We start from the raw sequence: 13,879 nt of genomic DNA, 5'->3' as shown, positions 1-13,879 counted from the left end.
TCAAGATCTCCATTTAGAAATGCCGTCTTGACGTCCATTTGATGAAGTTCTAAATCAAAATGTGCTGTGAGAGCGAGGATTATTCTCATGGAATCTTTTGTTGAGACTGGGGAAAATGTCTCATTATAATCAATGCCTTCCCTTTGTGTAAAGCCCTTTGCCACTAACCTTGCTTTGTGTTTGTCAATGTTGCCTTGTGAGTCTCGTTTTTTCTTGAACACCCATTTACAACCAATAATTTTTGTTGTTCCAGTTGGCTTTGGAACTAAGCTCCACACACGGTTTTTCTCCATGGAATCTAGTTCTTCATGCATGGCTTGCTTCCATAGTGTGGATCTTGAACTTGTTATGGCTTGATTGTAGGACAAGGGATCATCTTCATCACCTATAGTATGTTCTGCCTCATTTAGGTATACGAAATCAGGCAACAATGCTGGCTTACGTACTCGCTGTGATTTTCGAATAGTTGATTCGAAAACTGCAGTTGCTGGATCATTCATAAGGTATTCTTCAGTTAATTGTACTGGTGCATGTACTTCATGTTCCTGGACGTCTGCATGGGGTGCATACTCCTCATTTGTTGTATCATTTTCATGAACCGTATGTGAACTGTCATGAAAAGGGTGTGGCTGCAGGTCCATGGGAATGGTAAGAGTAGGTGCATGCGGATCAATAACGTCATTATCAAGTGTAATTTCTTCGAATTCTGAGAATGTAGCTGCTGATATTCTGATGTCAGTTTCATCCTCATCTTCAAGAAATCTTGCATTATCAGTTTCCATAACCCTCGAGTGACTGTTAGGGCAATAGAACTTATACCCTTTAAACTTCTCAGAATACCCAATGAACTTGCAACTGGTGGTCCTTGGATCGAGTTTTTTCTCTGTTGGATTATAGAATCTGGCCTCAGCATTACAACCCCATACACGAAAGTGATGAAAGCTCGGTTTCCTTCCAGTCCAAGCTTCAAATGGAACCATGTCTACGGACTTGCTTGGTACACGGTTCAATATATAGTTTGCAGTTTTCAGTGCTTCACCCCAAAGAAACATTGGAAGCTTTGAATGTGCAAACATGGATCTGATCATGTCTTTCAGGGTTCGATTCCTTCGTTCAGCAACTCCATTCTGGTGTGGAGTCCCAGGAGTGGTATACTGGGCCACGATGCCATTTTGTTCAAGATAAGCTGCAAACGGTCCTTTGTTTTGTCCAGCCTCAGTGAACCTACCAAAATACTCACCACCTCTATCGGATCTCACAATCTTAATGTGTTTTTCTAGTTGTTTTTCAACTTTCAAATGGAATATTTTAAAACAATGCAAGGCTTCAGATTTTTCAGAAATAAGAAATACATATGCAAATCGTGAAAAATCATCAATGAAAGTTATAAAATATGATTTTCCACATATGGTTTTAATTGGAAAGGGTCCGCAAATATCAGTGTGTATAATTTCTAGTAGAGATTGGCTACGGTTTGACCCTATTTTCCTAGTATTGGTGAGTTTTCCTTTAAAACAATCAACACACTCTTTAAAGTTGGTGAAATCAAGTTGTGGCAACAAGTTTTGTTTGGTAAGTATGATGATTCTTTCTTTAGAAATGTGCCCCAACCTTTTGTGCCAAAGCATGGAGGTTTTTTCATGATTGAGCACTTGTTTTGAACCAACACTTTGAACATTAAAACATTCAATCTCATAAGTACAACTCATTTGCCACATATCAACTTTAAGATACGCTTCACCAAGCAATTTATTCATGTCATTGGAATGAAAAAACTTTACACTTTGACTGTCACCCACAAATGTAAAGCCGGACTTAACTAACTTAGATGCAGAAATCAAATTCCTTCTCATGGAAGGTACATAGAGTACTAGACTTAAATTTAAAATAAAGCTAGAGGAAAGAACTAATTTGACACTTCCTATGGATTCGACAGCAACTTTGCTGCCATTCCCTACATAAACATTGTAGACTTCATTGTTTATCACCCTTGTTTTTGAGAAGCCCTGCAAAGAATTAGTTATGTGAATAGAGCAGCCTGTGTCAAACCACCAACTTTGAGGAGGAACGTAAACTAAATTAGACTCAACACACACAAAAATATTTATTTCATTACCTTTCTTAACAAGCCAATTCTTGAAGCCATTGCAGTTCTTTCTTAAGTGACCTGTTTCTTTGCAAAAATAACACTCTTTTTCTTTCTCAGGTTCAAAGTTAACAGGCTTTACTTTATGAGATCCTTTAGAGATGATGTTAGTATTTTTAAAAGTAGAAGAAATTTCTTTCTTCTTCTTCTTACCAGCAGCCACGGTTGAACTTTGAGTGAAGTCCCTTTTGCGTTTTTCTCCTTACACAAAATTCACATCTACTGATTTGTCACTCTTGAGCCGATATTCTTCTTGCGCACACATAGTGATCAGTTCATCGATGCCCCATTTGTCTTTCTGAGTGTTATAAGAAACCTTGAGCTGCCTATATTTTGGAGGCAATGAGTTCAAAGCCATATGAACTAAGAACTGGTCAGTCATGGGTACTTCGAGATCCTTTAATTTCTGAGCAAGATCAACCATCTTGAGGATGTGTTCTCTGACACTTCCCTCACCATCAAATTTCATAGAGGTAATTTGAGTGAGAAAAGTCCCAGTTTCAGCCTTGTCAGATTCTTTAAATTTTTCCCCAACTGCAGCCAAGAAGGCTTTTGCATTGTCTTGTTTCGGAACACCCCCTTTAACTGATGGAGCCATAGCCTTCCTCATAATCATCAGGGACATTCGGTTTGTTCTCTCCCACTTTTCAAACTTTGCCTTATGATCTGCAGTGCTCTCTGCAGTAATTGCTGCAGGTTTTTCCTCCCTTAATGCCAAATCGAGATCCATAAGGCCAAGAACCATTTCAACATCCTCCTTCCACTTCTTGTAGTTAGAACCGGTCAGAGTCTCAATATTGTTGAAATTGAGAGATGTCATATGAGGAGCTGCAAAACCAAATATTAATTTTATAGTTGTTAGTCATTAAGTGTCAGCAAACAAAAGAAAAGATTACATATAATCTCTTCTCAACACATAATCGTATAAGCATAGTATCATCTTTGGACAGAAACCATTTATACTAGATTTGCATAGCCAAAATATTGAACACAAGGGCAATTTACATAACTCCAACACTTTTGAGCAGATGAAGAAAGCAATCTTGTCAATTCAATATTTCACTATACATTGATTCATTTGTTTAACTTGAATAAATAAACACTTTTGAGCAGATTATTATTCACTTGATACAAATAAATCACATGTCCAATTACTTAGACAGCAAGCCAAAATCAACAAACTAAACACTTTTGAGCAGATTAGTTGTTGAAATTCTTTTTTTTTTTTTTTTTTTTTTATGATTCAAATCTCAAAATCAGTTCGACTTTTGACAAATAAGATATGAATCCAAAAGGTCTTCTTGATTGAGTTCCCAGTATTGTAACTATTCTTGAATGATGTTCTCTGCACAGAATAGCAAACACAACTGGGGGAATATATGGTAATAATTGATTATACATCATGATCATACGATTTAATTGTCAGTATGCAGCGGAAGCATTTAATGACACAAGGGCAAAACATATAGATCATTCATATCAAGAGTTAACCATATATTGAATAAGGAACCCTAGCCATGTTGGGTTGGCTCTGATACCACATGTAAGCAGTATATGAATAAATAAGCTACTGCAACACAACAAACCAACACAACCCTAGGATTACCAACTAATATCAGATTCATCATAACTAGAGAAATACCAGTTTATAATCTGCAAGACACTTACCTGGGGGCATCGCCATTGAAGAAACAACAGAAGAAGAAGTCTTCTACTTCCAACACACGAAAATCTCTCTTCTAAGTGAATAGGGTTTTAGATAATATTGAGAGAGTACATGAGGAAGCAGGGACTTCAACTATATATATCCATTCATATAGCTAGAGATTCACTCGGTCCAGCCTATTATCAGAAAGAGTGATAATCTCTATCTCTTAATAAGTTTTAGTCCTATCATGACTCTATATACTAGTATATATTTGATAAGGATCAAAATAGAACAGCTGCAACGTATAAAACTCCACAATTCTTGTCATACTAAAGCTCTCGGACTCCTTGTGTTTCGCATAACTAGTATAACTAGTTAAACGCCACCCAAGTGGTCCAGTTGCAATCTCTTTGTCTTTCAAACAAGTTTTACAATTTTATCAAAGTAGGTCTCATGGCAATAGACTTGGACAATTGTACACATGACGTTTTCCCATTCGTTAGGATATTTTATGTTCCCACATCTGCCTACTTATGATGGGTAGGGTGTGCCCTATGGGTCTAGTTTTGATCACAACATCCTCATACAATCACTTTAATGTCATGCTTAATTACAAGCCCCTGCTATTGGCTTGACTTTTGAATGATAGGTTGACATAGTGAAATGAACCCAAACCAGTTGAATTGTGCTCGAGCATGGCAAATGTAGGACAATGCCAGGGATTTCAACATGAATAAGATCCTCTCCGGATCTTAACCGTCCAGATACTAAGGATCAAATGATCCTGACCATCCAAAAGATCGGGCGGCCAGGAATCAACAAGAAGCAGCAACCCTTTTCAGCCACACTGCAGAATGAGGTCGACGTCTCTCGGATATGCCCGACTACTTCTCTGGCGAAGGCCGTCATCCAGTCGATGCCCATCGAGCCAAGTCGATGTCTGGCTGCTTCTCGAGAAACCGTACCAAATTGAGATCCATCGAGCTGCAAATCGATGCCCAAGCCTAGATTCACGTCAAGCAGATGGATCTCCGATAGCTGGGAAGAGGGGGAACGAAGCGACGACATAGTTTGCAGCGGTGTTCCAAGTGAATTTTTATAAATAAAAAATAGAGAAGCAACTATAAACAGTGCATATAATAACTCGACGCATGTTACAGTTCGGATATAAGTTGAATCATATTCATGCATTTATGAACGATACACCCAGCAGACAAATATCAAGCATCATCACTATACCAGGAACTATCATATAATATGGCTGAGACACGTTTGGTGATACATTTAGAATCATAGAGTACATACAAGTACAATCGGAGACATGAGGATAACATAAATAATACTGAGTGGAAGAAATTATAGCTCCCTTGATCACGTTGGAGGTTTTTCCTTCACGAAAGCTACATCACCACTTGGTACAGTCAGGAGATGATGATTTTGCCCCTCCTCACTTGCTCCTGTTCCAGATGATGCAATAGATTCTGATCCATCGTCGTCATCTTCGTCTGCAGAGACAGTAAAGGGAAAATAATTTATGCAAAAGACATCACACATGTAAAGTACCCCCAAGCATACACATCACACATCACACATCACACATCACACATCCTTGTCTACATACACACAAAATTCAAAATCTTTTCACCAAACAATTAAAGCTCTCATTGACATGAAGGACTAGAACTAATTCAAGTCGTAAACCTAGATTCTGAGTATAGGTGTACAGTTTGCACCTGTTGATGGCCACCTGCATGGTAGGATCCGATAAATACCATCAGACGTCCACAACAAATATCTTGACCAACTTGAGTTCTCGAATTTCCATGCTAGATCAATCTCTCAACCGAAAGCAATTAAGCCCAGAGGTTGAGTCCATCAATCAAAGTGTTTGATTATTCAACCTATTGTCTCTTTCCAGAAAACAGAAAAGAAAAATAATTCTATTTATTTTATTCCTTCAACTGAACTTCCGACATATTCGCAAAGGCAATCAAAGAGCAAAGAATCCATGGTCATAAGTCATGGTATGAAAAAAAAACATATTTGGTGCTATAACTAAACCGTCCTGTTTACGGAACAAAAAAAAAACAAAAAAACACATTTGTGCACCATGGGGTGGTGCACCATCCAAGGATTGAAACCACATTTTGTTTTATTTTGTAGGGAACACAAAAGCATATCGGTTGTATCGTATCAGCTTTCTCTCTCTTACTCTCTTAGACAAAAATCTGTGCACGCAAGCTTCCCTTTTGTTTCTCTCCTCAGGTTCCATCTGCCTTCTCCATCATATTACCAAGCTGGACTCAATTTGAGAACTGAATCTGCCCCCATTTCATTTGGTAAGCTTTAATACCAGTAACATATAGAGAAGGAAAACAGAACATGCGTTGAAACATTTTGTGTAATGAACTACACTCCATGTTGTGTGCTTTGCTTCAGCTGTTAATCCATCTTCTCTAGAACCTTATTGCATGGTAAAAGAAAACTGAATGATATGGTCAAAGCGGAATTTAGGTTGTTTGTATCCATTTTATCCTGTAATTATGTTCTCCAAAAGCTGAACTTGCAACTAAAGCTCTTTTAAAACAAATAGCAAGCCAATTTCCAGCCATCCAAATGATATTCAACTGTGTTTAATAGGCTTTTGGGAGGAAAAAAAATTCCAAATCATTTTGAGGAAAAGTCAAAAGCATTTAGAGGAGAAGTCAATGGCATTTTATTTAATCAGAGTGTCTTAAAGAAATTATTTCAAGTGATTGTATTTAACTCCAAAAGATGCCCTTCTTAGATCGTACAACAACAAAAACAAAGCCTTTTCCCACTAAATGGGGTCGGCTATATGAATCCTAGAACGCCATTGCACTCAGTTCTGTGTCATGTCCTCCGTTAGATTTAAGTACTCTTAAGTCTTTTCTTAGAGTCTCTTCCAAAGTTTTCCTAGGTCTTCCTCTACCCCTTCGGCCCTGGACCTCTGTCCCATAGTCGCATCTTCTAACTGGAGCGTCAGTAGACCTTCTTTGCACATGTCCAAACCACCATAACCGATTTTCTCATCTTTTCTTCAATTTCGGCTACTCCTACTTTACTTCGGATATCCTCATTCCTAATCTTATCCTTTCCTGTGTGCCCACACATCCAACGAAGCATCCTCATCTCCGCTACACCCATTTTATGTAGGTGTTGATGCTTCACCGCCCAACTTTACGTGTCATTAAGCATCGCTGGCCTTATTGCCGTCCTATAAAATTTTCCCTTGAACTTCAGTGGCATACAGCGGTAACACAACACGCCGGATGCACTATTTCACCTCATCTATCCAGCTTGTATTCTATGGTTGAGGTCTCCATCTAATTCTCCGTTCTTTTGTAAGATAGATCCTAGATAGCGAAAGCGATCGCTCTTTAGTACTTCCTGATCTCCGATCCTCACCCCTAACTCATTTTGGCCTCCATTTGCACTGAACTTGCACTCCATATATTCTGTCTTTAATCGGCGTAGGCGAAGACCTTAAGATTCCAACACTTCTCTCCAAAGGTTACGCTTCGCATTTACCTCTTCCTGAGTTTTATCTATCAACACTATATCATCTGCGAAAAGCATACACCAAAGAATATCATCTTAAATATTTCCCATTAACTCATCCATTACCAATGCAAAAAGGTAAGAACTTAAGGATGAGCCTTGATGTAACCCAACAGTTATGGGGAAGCTTTCCGTTTGTCCTTCATGAGTTCTTACGGCAGTCTTTGCTCCATCATACATATCCTTTATAACTTGGATATATGCTACTCGTACTCCTTTCTTCTTTAAAATCCTCCAAAGAATGTCTCTTGGAACCTTATCATACGCTTTTTCCAAATCTATAAAGACCATGTGTAAATCTATTTTCATATCTCTATATCTTTTCATCAATTTTTGTAAGTGATAGCTTGCCTCCTTGGTTGAGCGCCCTGACATGAACCCAAATTGGTTGTCCGAAACCCGTGTCTCTTGCCTCAATCTATGCTCAATGAGGCAATCTATGCTCAATGACTCTCCCGGAGCTTCATTGTATGACTCATTAGTTTAATACCCCTATAGTTCATGCAATTTTGTACGTCGCCCTTATTCTTGTAGATAGGCACCAAAGTGCTCTTTCGCCACTCATTTGGCATCTTCTTCGTTTTCAAAATCCTATCGAAAAGGTTTGTGAGCTATGCTATACCCGTCTCTCCCAAGACTTTCCACGCTTCGATTGGTATATCATCTAGGCTCACTGCTTTTCTATGCTTCATCTTTTTCAAAGCTACAACCACTTCTTCCTTCCTGATTCGACGGTAAAAAAAGTAGTTTCTACTCTTCTGAGTTACTCAACTCCCCCAAAGTACTCTTTTCATATCCTTCATTGAAAAGATTATGAAAATAAACACTCCATCTGTCTTTGACCGCGTTCTCTTTGACTGCGTTCTCTGTAGTAAGAACTTTTCCATCCTCATCCTTGATGCACCTCACTTGGTTTAGGTCCCTTGTCTCCTTTTCCCTTGCTCTAGCTAGTTTATAGATATCCAACTCTCCTTCTTTGGTATCTAGTCACTTATACATATCGTCATAAGCAGCTAGCTTAGCTTCTCTCGCAACTTTCTTCGCCTCCTACTTCACTATTCTATACCTTTCACCATTTTCATCAGTCCTATCCATGTATAGGGCTTTACAACATTTCTTCTTAGCCTTCACCTTTATTTGTACCTCCTCATTCCACCACCAAGATTCCTTTTGATGTGGAGCAAAGCCCTTGGACTCTCCTAATACCTCTTTTGCTACTTTTTGGATACAACTAGCCATGGAATCCCACCTTTGGCTAGCTTCCCCCTCTCTATCCCACGCATTGGTGATTACTTTCTCTTTGAAAATGGCTTGTTTTTTTCTTTTAGATTCCATCATCTAGTCCTTAGGCACTTCCAGGTCTTGTTCGTTTTTCTCTCTTTTGATATGTACATCCATCACCAACAAGCGATGTTGATTAGCCAAGCTCTCTCCCGGTATAACTTTGCAATCCTTACAAGTTATACGATCCCCTTTCCTCATTAGAAGAAAATTTATTTGTATTTTTGCCGACCCACTCTTGTAGGTGATCACATGTTCTTCTCTCTTTTTAAAGAAGGTATTGGCTAAGAAGAAATCATATGCCATTGCAAAATCCAAGATGGCTTCGCCATCCTCGTTTCTCTCCCCAAAACCATGGCCACCATGAAAACCTCCATAGTTGCTTGTCTCCTTACCCACATGTCCATTTAAATCTCCTCCTATAAATACCTTCTCCGTTTGAGCAATTCCTTGCTTAGATCCTATTTACAATAAATTATGTACTCTATATCACCACCCACCTATATTCCAAGAGCTCATTAACCCCACACTTAATATCTTTAACTTTCATAATTCTTAGACAAACTCTCATTGTAGTTTAGTCTTAATACATTTGAAAAATTAACAAGAAAATTGCAATAAGAGAGCAATCTACAGAGAAAGAAGTGCGAATTTATGATTTATTTTTGTTATCAATCATTTTTGTTCAAGGTTCAAGCATCATTCAACCAACCAGGACCACATGATGCACGGACACCAGAAATCAGATCTCAGATATGCTTAATCAATGTCCACAGTCCCTCAGACAAATCATGTTTGTCCATTTGTAAATTGTAATCAACTTAATATATTTCATTTGTTCAACCTCGGTTGGCAAAGCAAGTTCAAACACAGAATTAAAAAAACTCATTCACATCTGATCTCATATTTTAATCATCTCACTTGTTCTAATTGCATAAGACCACCAAAAAGGATCTGCATATGATCCCATTCAATGTATCAATATCTAGTCATTTCAAATACCTTCATCAAATCTTTTGTAGTGCATTTCCACCTAATTAGCTCATTCCCTTGGTACTTGCAAATCCCTCATCCATAACATAATCTTAGTGTTTGGGTGAAGAATAAATAGATGAGGGCAAGTTGTGGGTTTAGAGAGGAATTGGTGGGTTGCAAATTTAATGAGCAATACCAATACATGTTAGTGGATTAGTTGAGCACTTTTGGTATAGAGTTTGTTAAGTAAACTTCAAAGTTTAAAAGTTGATCAGATGGAAGCGTTATGCCCAACTCCCTTTATTGTTCATTTTATATATGCCTAACAAATCTTAAAAAATTTTGTAATGCTTATTGAATATTAGCCCACTTTAGTTAGATGTTTCATACTTTTACCCTCATTGGCCTTCTTTCGACCAAACAACTCTCCTTCTATGCACTCCAGCCCTCTCTCGTCTCACCCCAACTCCAACCGCATTGCACACAAATTAGATGTTCATGAGCCTTTTAGTAGTACAGAGAAATGAAACCTGCTTGGTTTATTTTTCCTTGTACTTATTTTATATATGTACACTCATACATCTTCAAGACATAGAAGATTGAGTCCCATACGAGGAAGTATAACTCTATTGCAGAAAAGGAAGTCAGAAAGAATATGCAAGATTGTGATGCAAAACTCTTTAAAGAACATTTTTTTTTTTCCAATGGGAACATACCAGAATATGCTGGATGGTCAGGAAGATGTCTCACTGCTGAAATTTGAATGTTTTCTGGGAGAAGACAGTTGCAGAAAGAACCTGAAACTTAAAAGAAACCTCGACTCAAAAAAAATGAAAAGCTCATTAAACATTTGTGGACCCACCTATGGTATAGAATCCATGGGCACACAAAGCCAAGTTAATAGTATAATAACCCACACTACTGTCTTTTATAATCAGTAACGAGGATGTGTCATTCATTTATAAGGTCTAAAAAAATCTAATTCAAGGTAGCTTGTAGATCTTGTGAATATTGGAGTATCTTAACTCTCACCTACTTGGGCCAGCCGATTTACCCATCCAGGTATAGGTTTTCCAGTTAGCTGCATACAAACTTCATCAGTGAAATGGTTGCAATTCTTGGCAATTAAATGATAGGTATCTCCATGATACTTTCCAGAAAGATGCTCCATAAATGACCGAAATTCTGAGCGAGACATTTCAGTGCTTCCCAACAGGACTGACCTTCTGAAGATGAAGCCAGGACAACTTCTTGGTTCCACCTCAAAAACCCCACTGCTGGGATACTCATGGGCTCCAAAGCCATACTCCATGCCATGAACTGTAAACAAAAATAGTTAGAACTTTGTCATGCTTTTCAACTATAATTTCGTATAACAGCTGCCAATGGGATGCTGCCAAACACCTCAAATACAAAAGAAAAACTAAGAGCAAAACAGAAACAATAATAAGTGAAGGATTCTACAAAACCAAGAAGTAATCTAATTTTCCAAGATTTCTATTTCAGCATTCTGATATTTAGGTAGTCGTGGTTCAAGAAGCATTGTACCTAAATTCAACAGATAATTGTTATATGTTCTGCAATGATTACTTGCAATAACCCCTTATGTAGTTTGATGCTTCACACAAATTGTGTGTTCCATATGATATCAGTTAGAATATTTTAAGTATTGTTTGGTCACACATGTATCATAGGATGCACTGTACTTAGCGTAATAGTGTCTTTATGTGAATGATTATTATTGACACCACCCCTCATTGAGTTAGACTTTTAGTTAGATATGAAATAGTAGTATGAACTCTATCTTTAATAGGGGTGATGAATTTGGACTGTATTAATATAGGTTTGGTCCCTTCTCTCACAACTACACATCCAATACAGAGCTTTCCCTATTGAATAGCTTGAACATACAGAAATGCAGAGAGGAGGAGACTATCCCTAAGGCTTTGTTCATAGTGACTATGAACATACAGTAATATGAACATACAGATTTGTCACTAGGTGAATTTTACACCTCAATCATGGCTGCTCCAGTTTATACTATGCTGTGATCTATGCTGTGATACAGACTTTTTGCCTATCTGCACATTTGATATTTACATTAGCTACAAACCCTTTATATAATTTGACACTTCCATTCGATGACCACCATTGCAGACCTACAATATTCTAGTAAGAAACTCATAACACTTACAATTCTCTCATTAAATAATCTTACTTTCTAATCATTTGATTTATGGAAGTTCTGCAACAGAATTGTACTATTCGAAAAAGTTCCATTTATACCTCAAAATACTAATCTTTACCTACACCTGCTTCTCCTTATGAATATAAACGCAGTTTTCATTTGAAACGAAAACAGTTTTCTTAGAGGGGCACATCGATGTTCACAGGGTTGTTTAGATTTCAATTTCATCAAATGATTATCTGAAATCTTCTGTAGAAACGTTCTCTAAAGAATAATTGTTTGCATCTTGTCAATAATAAATTAAGCAGCATGCTTTCGGACTCAAGCAATCTCTTCTAGTTACCATTTCCGTTACTCTTTTCTTACAAACACCAGCACAGTCTAACAACACAATACCCTGTAGAAATTTCTCAAAATTCATCACAATAAAACCAAAATTATCCACAATCAAACAGCAATAACTCCTAATAAGAACACAAAACACTCAAAATTCAAACTTGCATCGCTCGAAAACCCCAAAAAGCACAAAAATCGCATACCTTCTATGCCGGAGTGGAAGATCCCGAATCCAACCCAGTAAAGGTAGTTGTTCACAGGCGTGAGATCGTAGACATTGAGGTACAAAAGGGCGCGATTTTTTTCCCGATCAATGAGCTCCTTGTCTGCGCTGGAGGTCGAGCCCGGGCTTGAGCTCAAAGGAAACAACCGCATGGTATATTGAATCGCTCGCAAACCCTAATCGCCTCAATTGGGTTCTGAAGTTATCACAATCTGATCATCGCGCTCGCCGATCGAAACAAACCTCGGCGAAGTGAAGATGGCTACAAAGTTATTCCGCTGTTTGGATGCCGAGAAACGGGAGCAATTCAGTCTTTTTAGCAACTTCTAAAAGCTTAAAGCCTAATTTTGTATTGATGTGCTTTTTAAAAAAAAAAAAAAAAAATTGTTATTATCGGGCTATGAGAATAAATAGTTTTAAAATAAGGTTGTTGAGTGTTCGGTAAAACAAAAATTGTAAATGGTAAAAAAAAACATAATTGTAAAAGTTCTTTTAACGAAAAAAAAAAAAAAAAAAACCACATATAAGTGTTTGGTAAACTTTTATATAAATTGTTATAAATATGTCACTTAGTACTACGGTCTAATGATATTTCTCTTTACTTGTAAGTGATAGGTCTTAGGTTCGATTCTCGCCAAAGACAAATTTGAATCACATTATTGTTAACCTATTGTCAGGCACATTATCGTCTGCGCTTGCGTGAATCGCAAGGTGTGTATGAAGATTTGGGTGAATTGGATTAATATTATTGATTGTGTGCTAATTAAGAGGGTAAGGTTAGGGTAAGGTTAAAGTCTGGAAAGGATTATTAGGGTTTGGTTAACGAAGTTTGAGTTAGTCAAGGGATTAGACAATTTGGGGAAAATGGTTAATTGGAGTTCGTGTGAGTGGCATGTGCAGCTTGGGAGAGTTTTTAAGTCTCTACATCCTCCTCAAGTAGGCTGTGTAAGATGGTTTCGTGTTTTTCACTTGTTTTGTGGTGTTACGAGGAGTTGTTTCGTAGCTAATATGTTGATTGATTACTTGTGGCTTGATGATTGGGTGAATTTAGATTTATTTGATTGTGTTTGTATTTGTTTAATTTTCTATTGCTAGGACGATTTGACTAACCTAGATTTAGAGCTTAGGATTATGACGTTTAGGGTTTTGGCATGCCTCGGCAATTATTGCATGACATCAATGTTGATCTGGGGTTGGTGTAATAACTGGTTGTGTTATTCTGTACGGAGACGTTTGAGCTCCCATTTGGTGATAGTCTGTTTCTCTAGGTGGGTTATGTTCACGCGTGCTAGTTTTGTATTTGCCTTGAGGTTGAGGCTAGATCTATAGCCATTAACTTGTGAGTTTTATAATTATTATTTTTGCCCTTCCTTGTTTGGATCACTTGATAATGATTATTTTCATTCTACTAGTGTGTTTTGATGGTTGGATTCCCCCAAGGTTTGGCTATTTATACATGCTTTGGTAATGCTTTTGGTCCTCACCTGCTTCCCTACCTTC

General features: G+C 37.7%; 2 protein-coding genes across 3 annotated transcripts; both read right to left on the bottom strand.

Moving 5' to 3' along the window:
- Positions 1 to 2,348: 2,348 nt before the first annotated feature.
- LOC139196760 (uncharacterized) lies at positions 2,349 to 3,830 on the bottom strand. Its single transcript, XM_070823101.1, has 2 exons — positions 3,815 to 3,830; positions 2,349 to 2,974 (listed from the first exon to the last, which is right to left on the bottom strand). The coding sequence occupies exons 1-2, from the start codon at positions 3,828 to 3,830 to the stop codon at positions 2,349 to 2,351; spliced, it is 642 nt and encodes a 213-aa protein (XP_070679202.1).
- Positions 3,831 to 4,954: 1,124 nt separating this feature from the next.
- Positions 4,955 to 12,710, bottom strand: LOC103431340 (deSI-like protein At4g17486). Of its 2 annotated transcripts, none has more exons than XM_029104536.2 (4): positions 12,360 to 12,710; positions 10,665 to 10,952; positions 10,349 to 10,429; positions 4,955 to 5,299 (listed from the first exon to the last, which is right to left on the bottom strand). In XM_029104536.2, the coding sequence occupies exons 1-4, from the start codon at positions 12,529 to 12,531 to the stop codon at positions 5,166 to 5,168; spliced, it is 675 nt and encodes a 224-aa protein (XP_028960369.1). In that variant the 5' UTR covers positions 12,532 to 12,710; the 3' UTR covers positions 4,955 to 5,165. The 2 variants fall into 2 exon arrangements, with proteins under 2 accessions (XP_028960369.1, XP_028960368.1); XM_029104535.2 differs by having other exon boundaries at positions 10,349 to 10,435; positions 12,360 to 12,697.
- Positions 12,711 to 13,879: the final 1,169 nt, after the last annotated feature.

Source organism: Malus domestica, chromosome 06 (genome assembly GCF_042453785.1).
Source record: "Malus domestica chromosome 06, GDT2T_hap1".
NCBI lineage: Eukaryota > Viridiplantae > Streptophyta > Magnoliopsida > Rosales > Rosaceae > Malus > Malus domestica.
Note: the sequence above shows the minus strand (reverse complement) of the source record. Positions and strands in the feature narration are given on the sequence as shown.

What these genes read in the sequence shown, in the direction of transcription:
- LOC103431340 (XM_029104535.2), bottom strand. Translation starts at nt 12,531, where the DNA reads ATGCGGTTGTTTCCTTTGAGCTCAAGCCCGGGCTCGACCTCCAGCGCA. An exon ending in CTTCCACTCCGGCATAGAAG is followed by an intron (nt 10,953 to 12,359) that starts GTATGCGATTTT and finishes TTTTGTTTACAG; the next exon opens with TTCATGGCATGGAGTATGGC. An exon ending in TGACCATCCAGCATATTCTG is followed by an intron (nt 5,300 to 10,348) that starts GTATGTTCCCAT and finishes CTGTCTCTGCAG; the next exon opens with ACGAAGATGACGACGATGGA.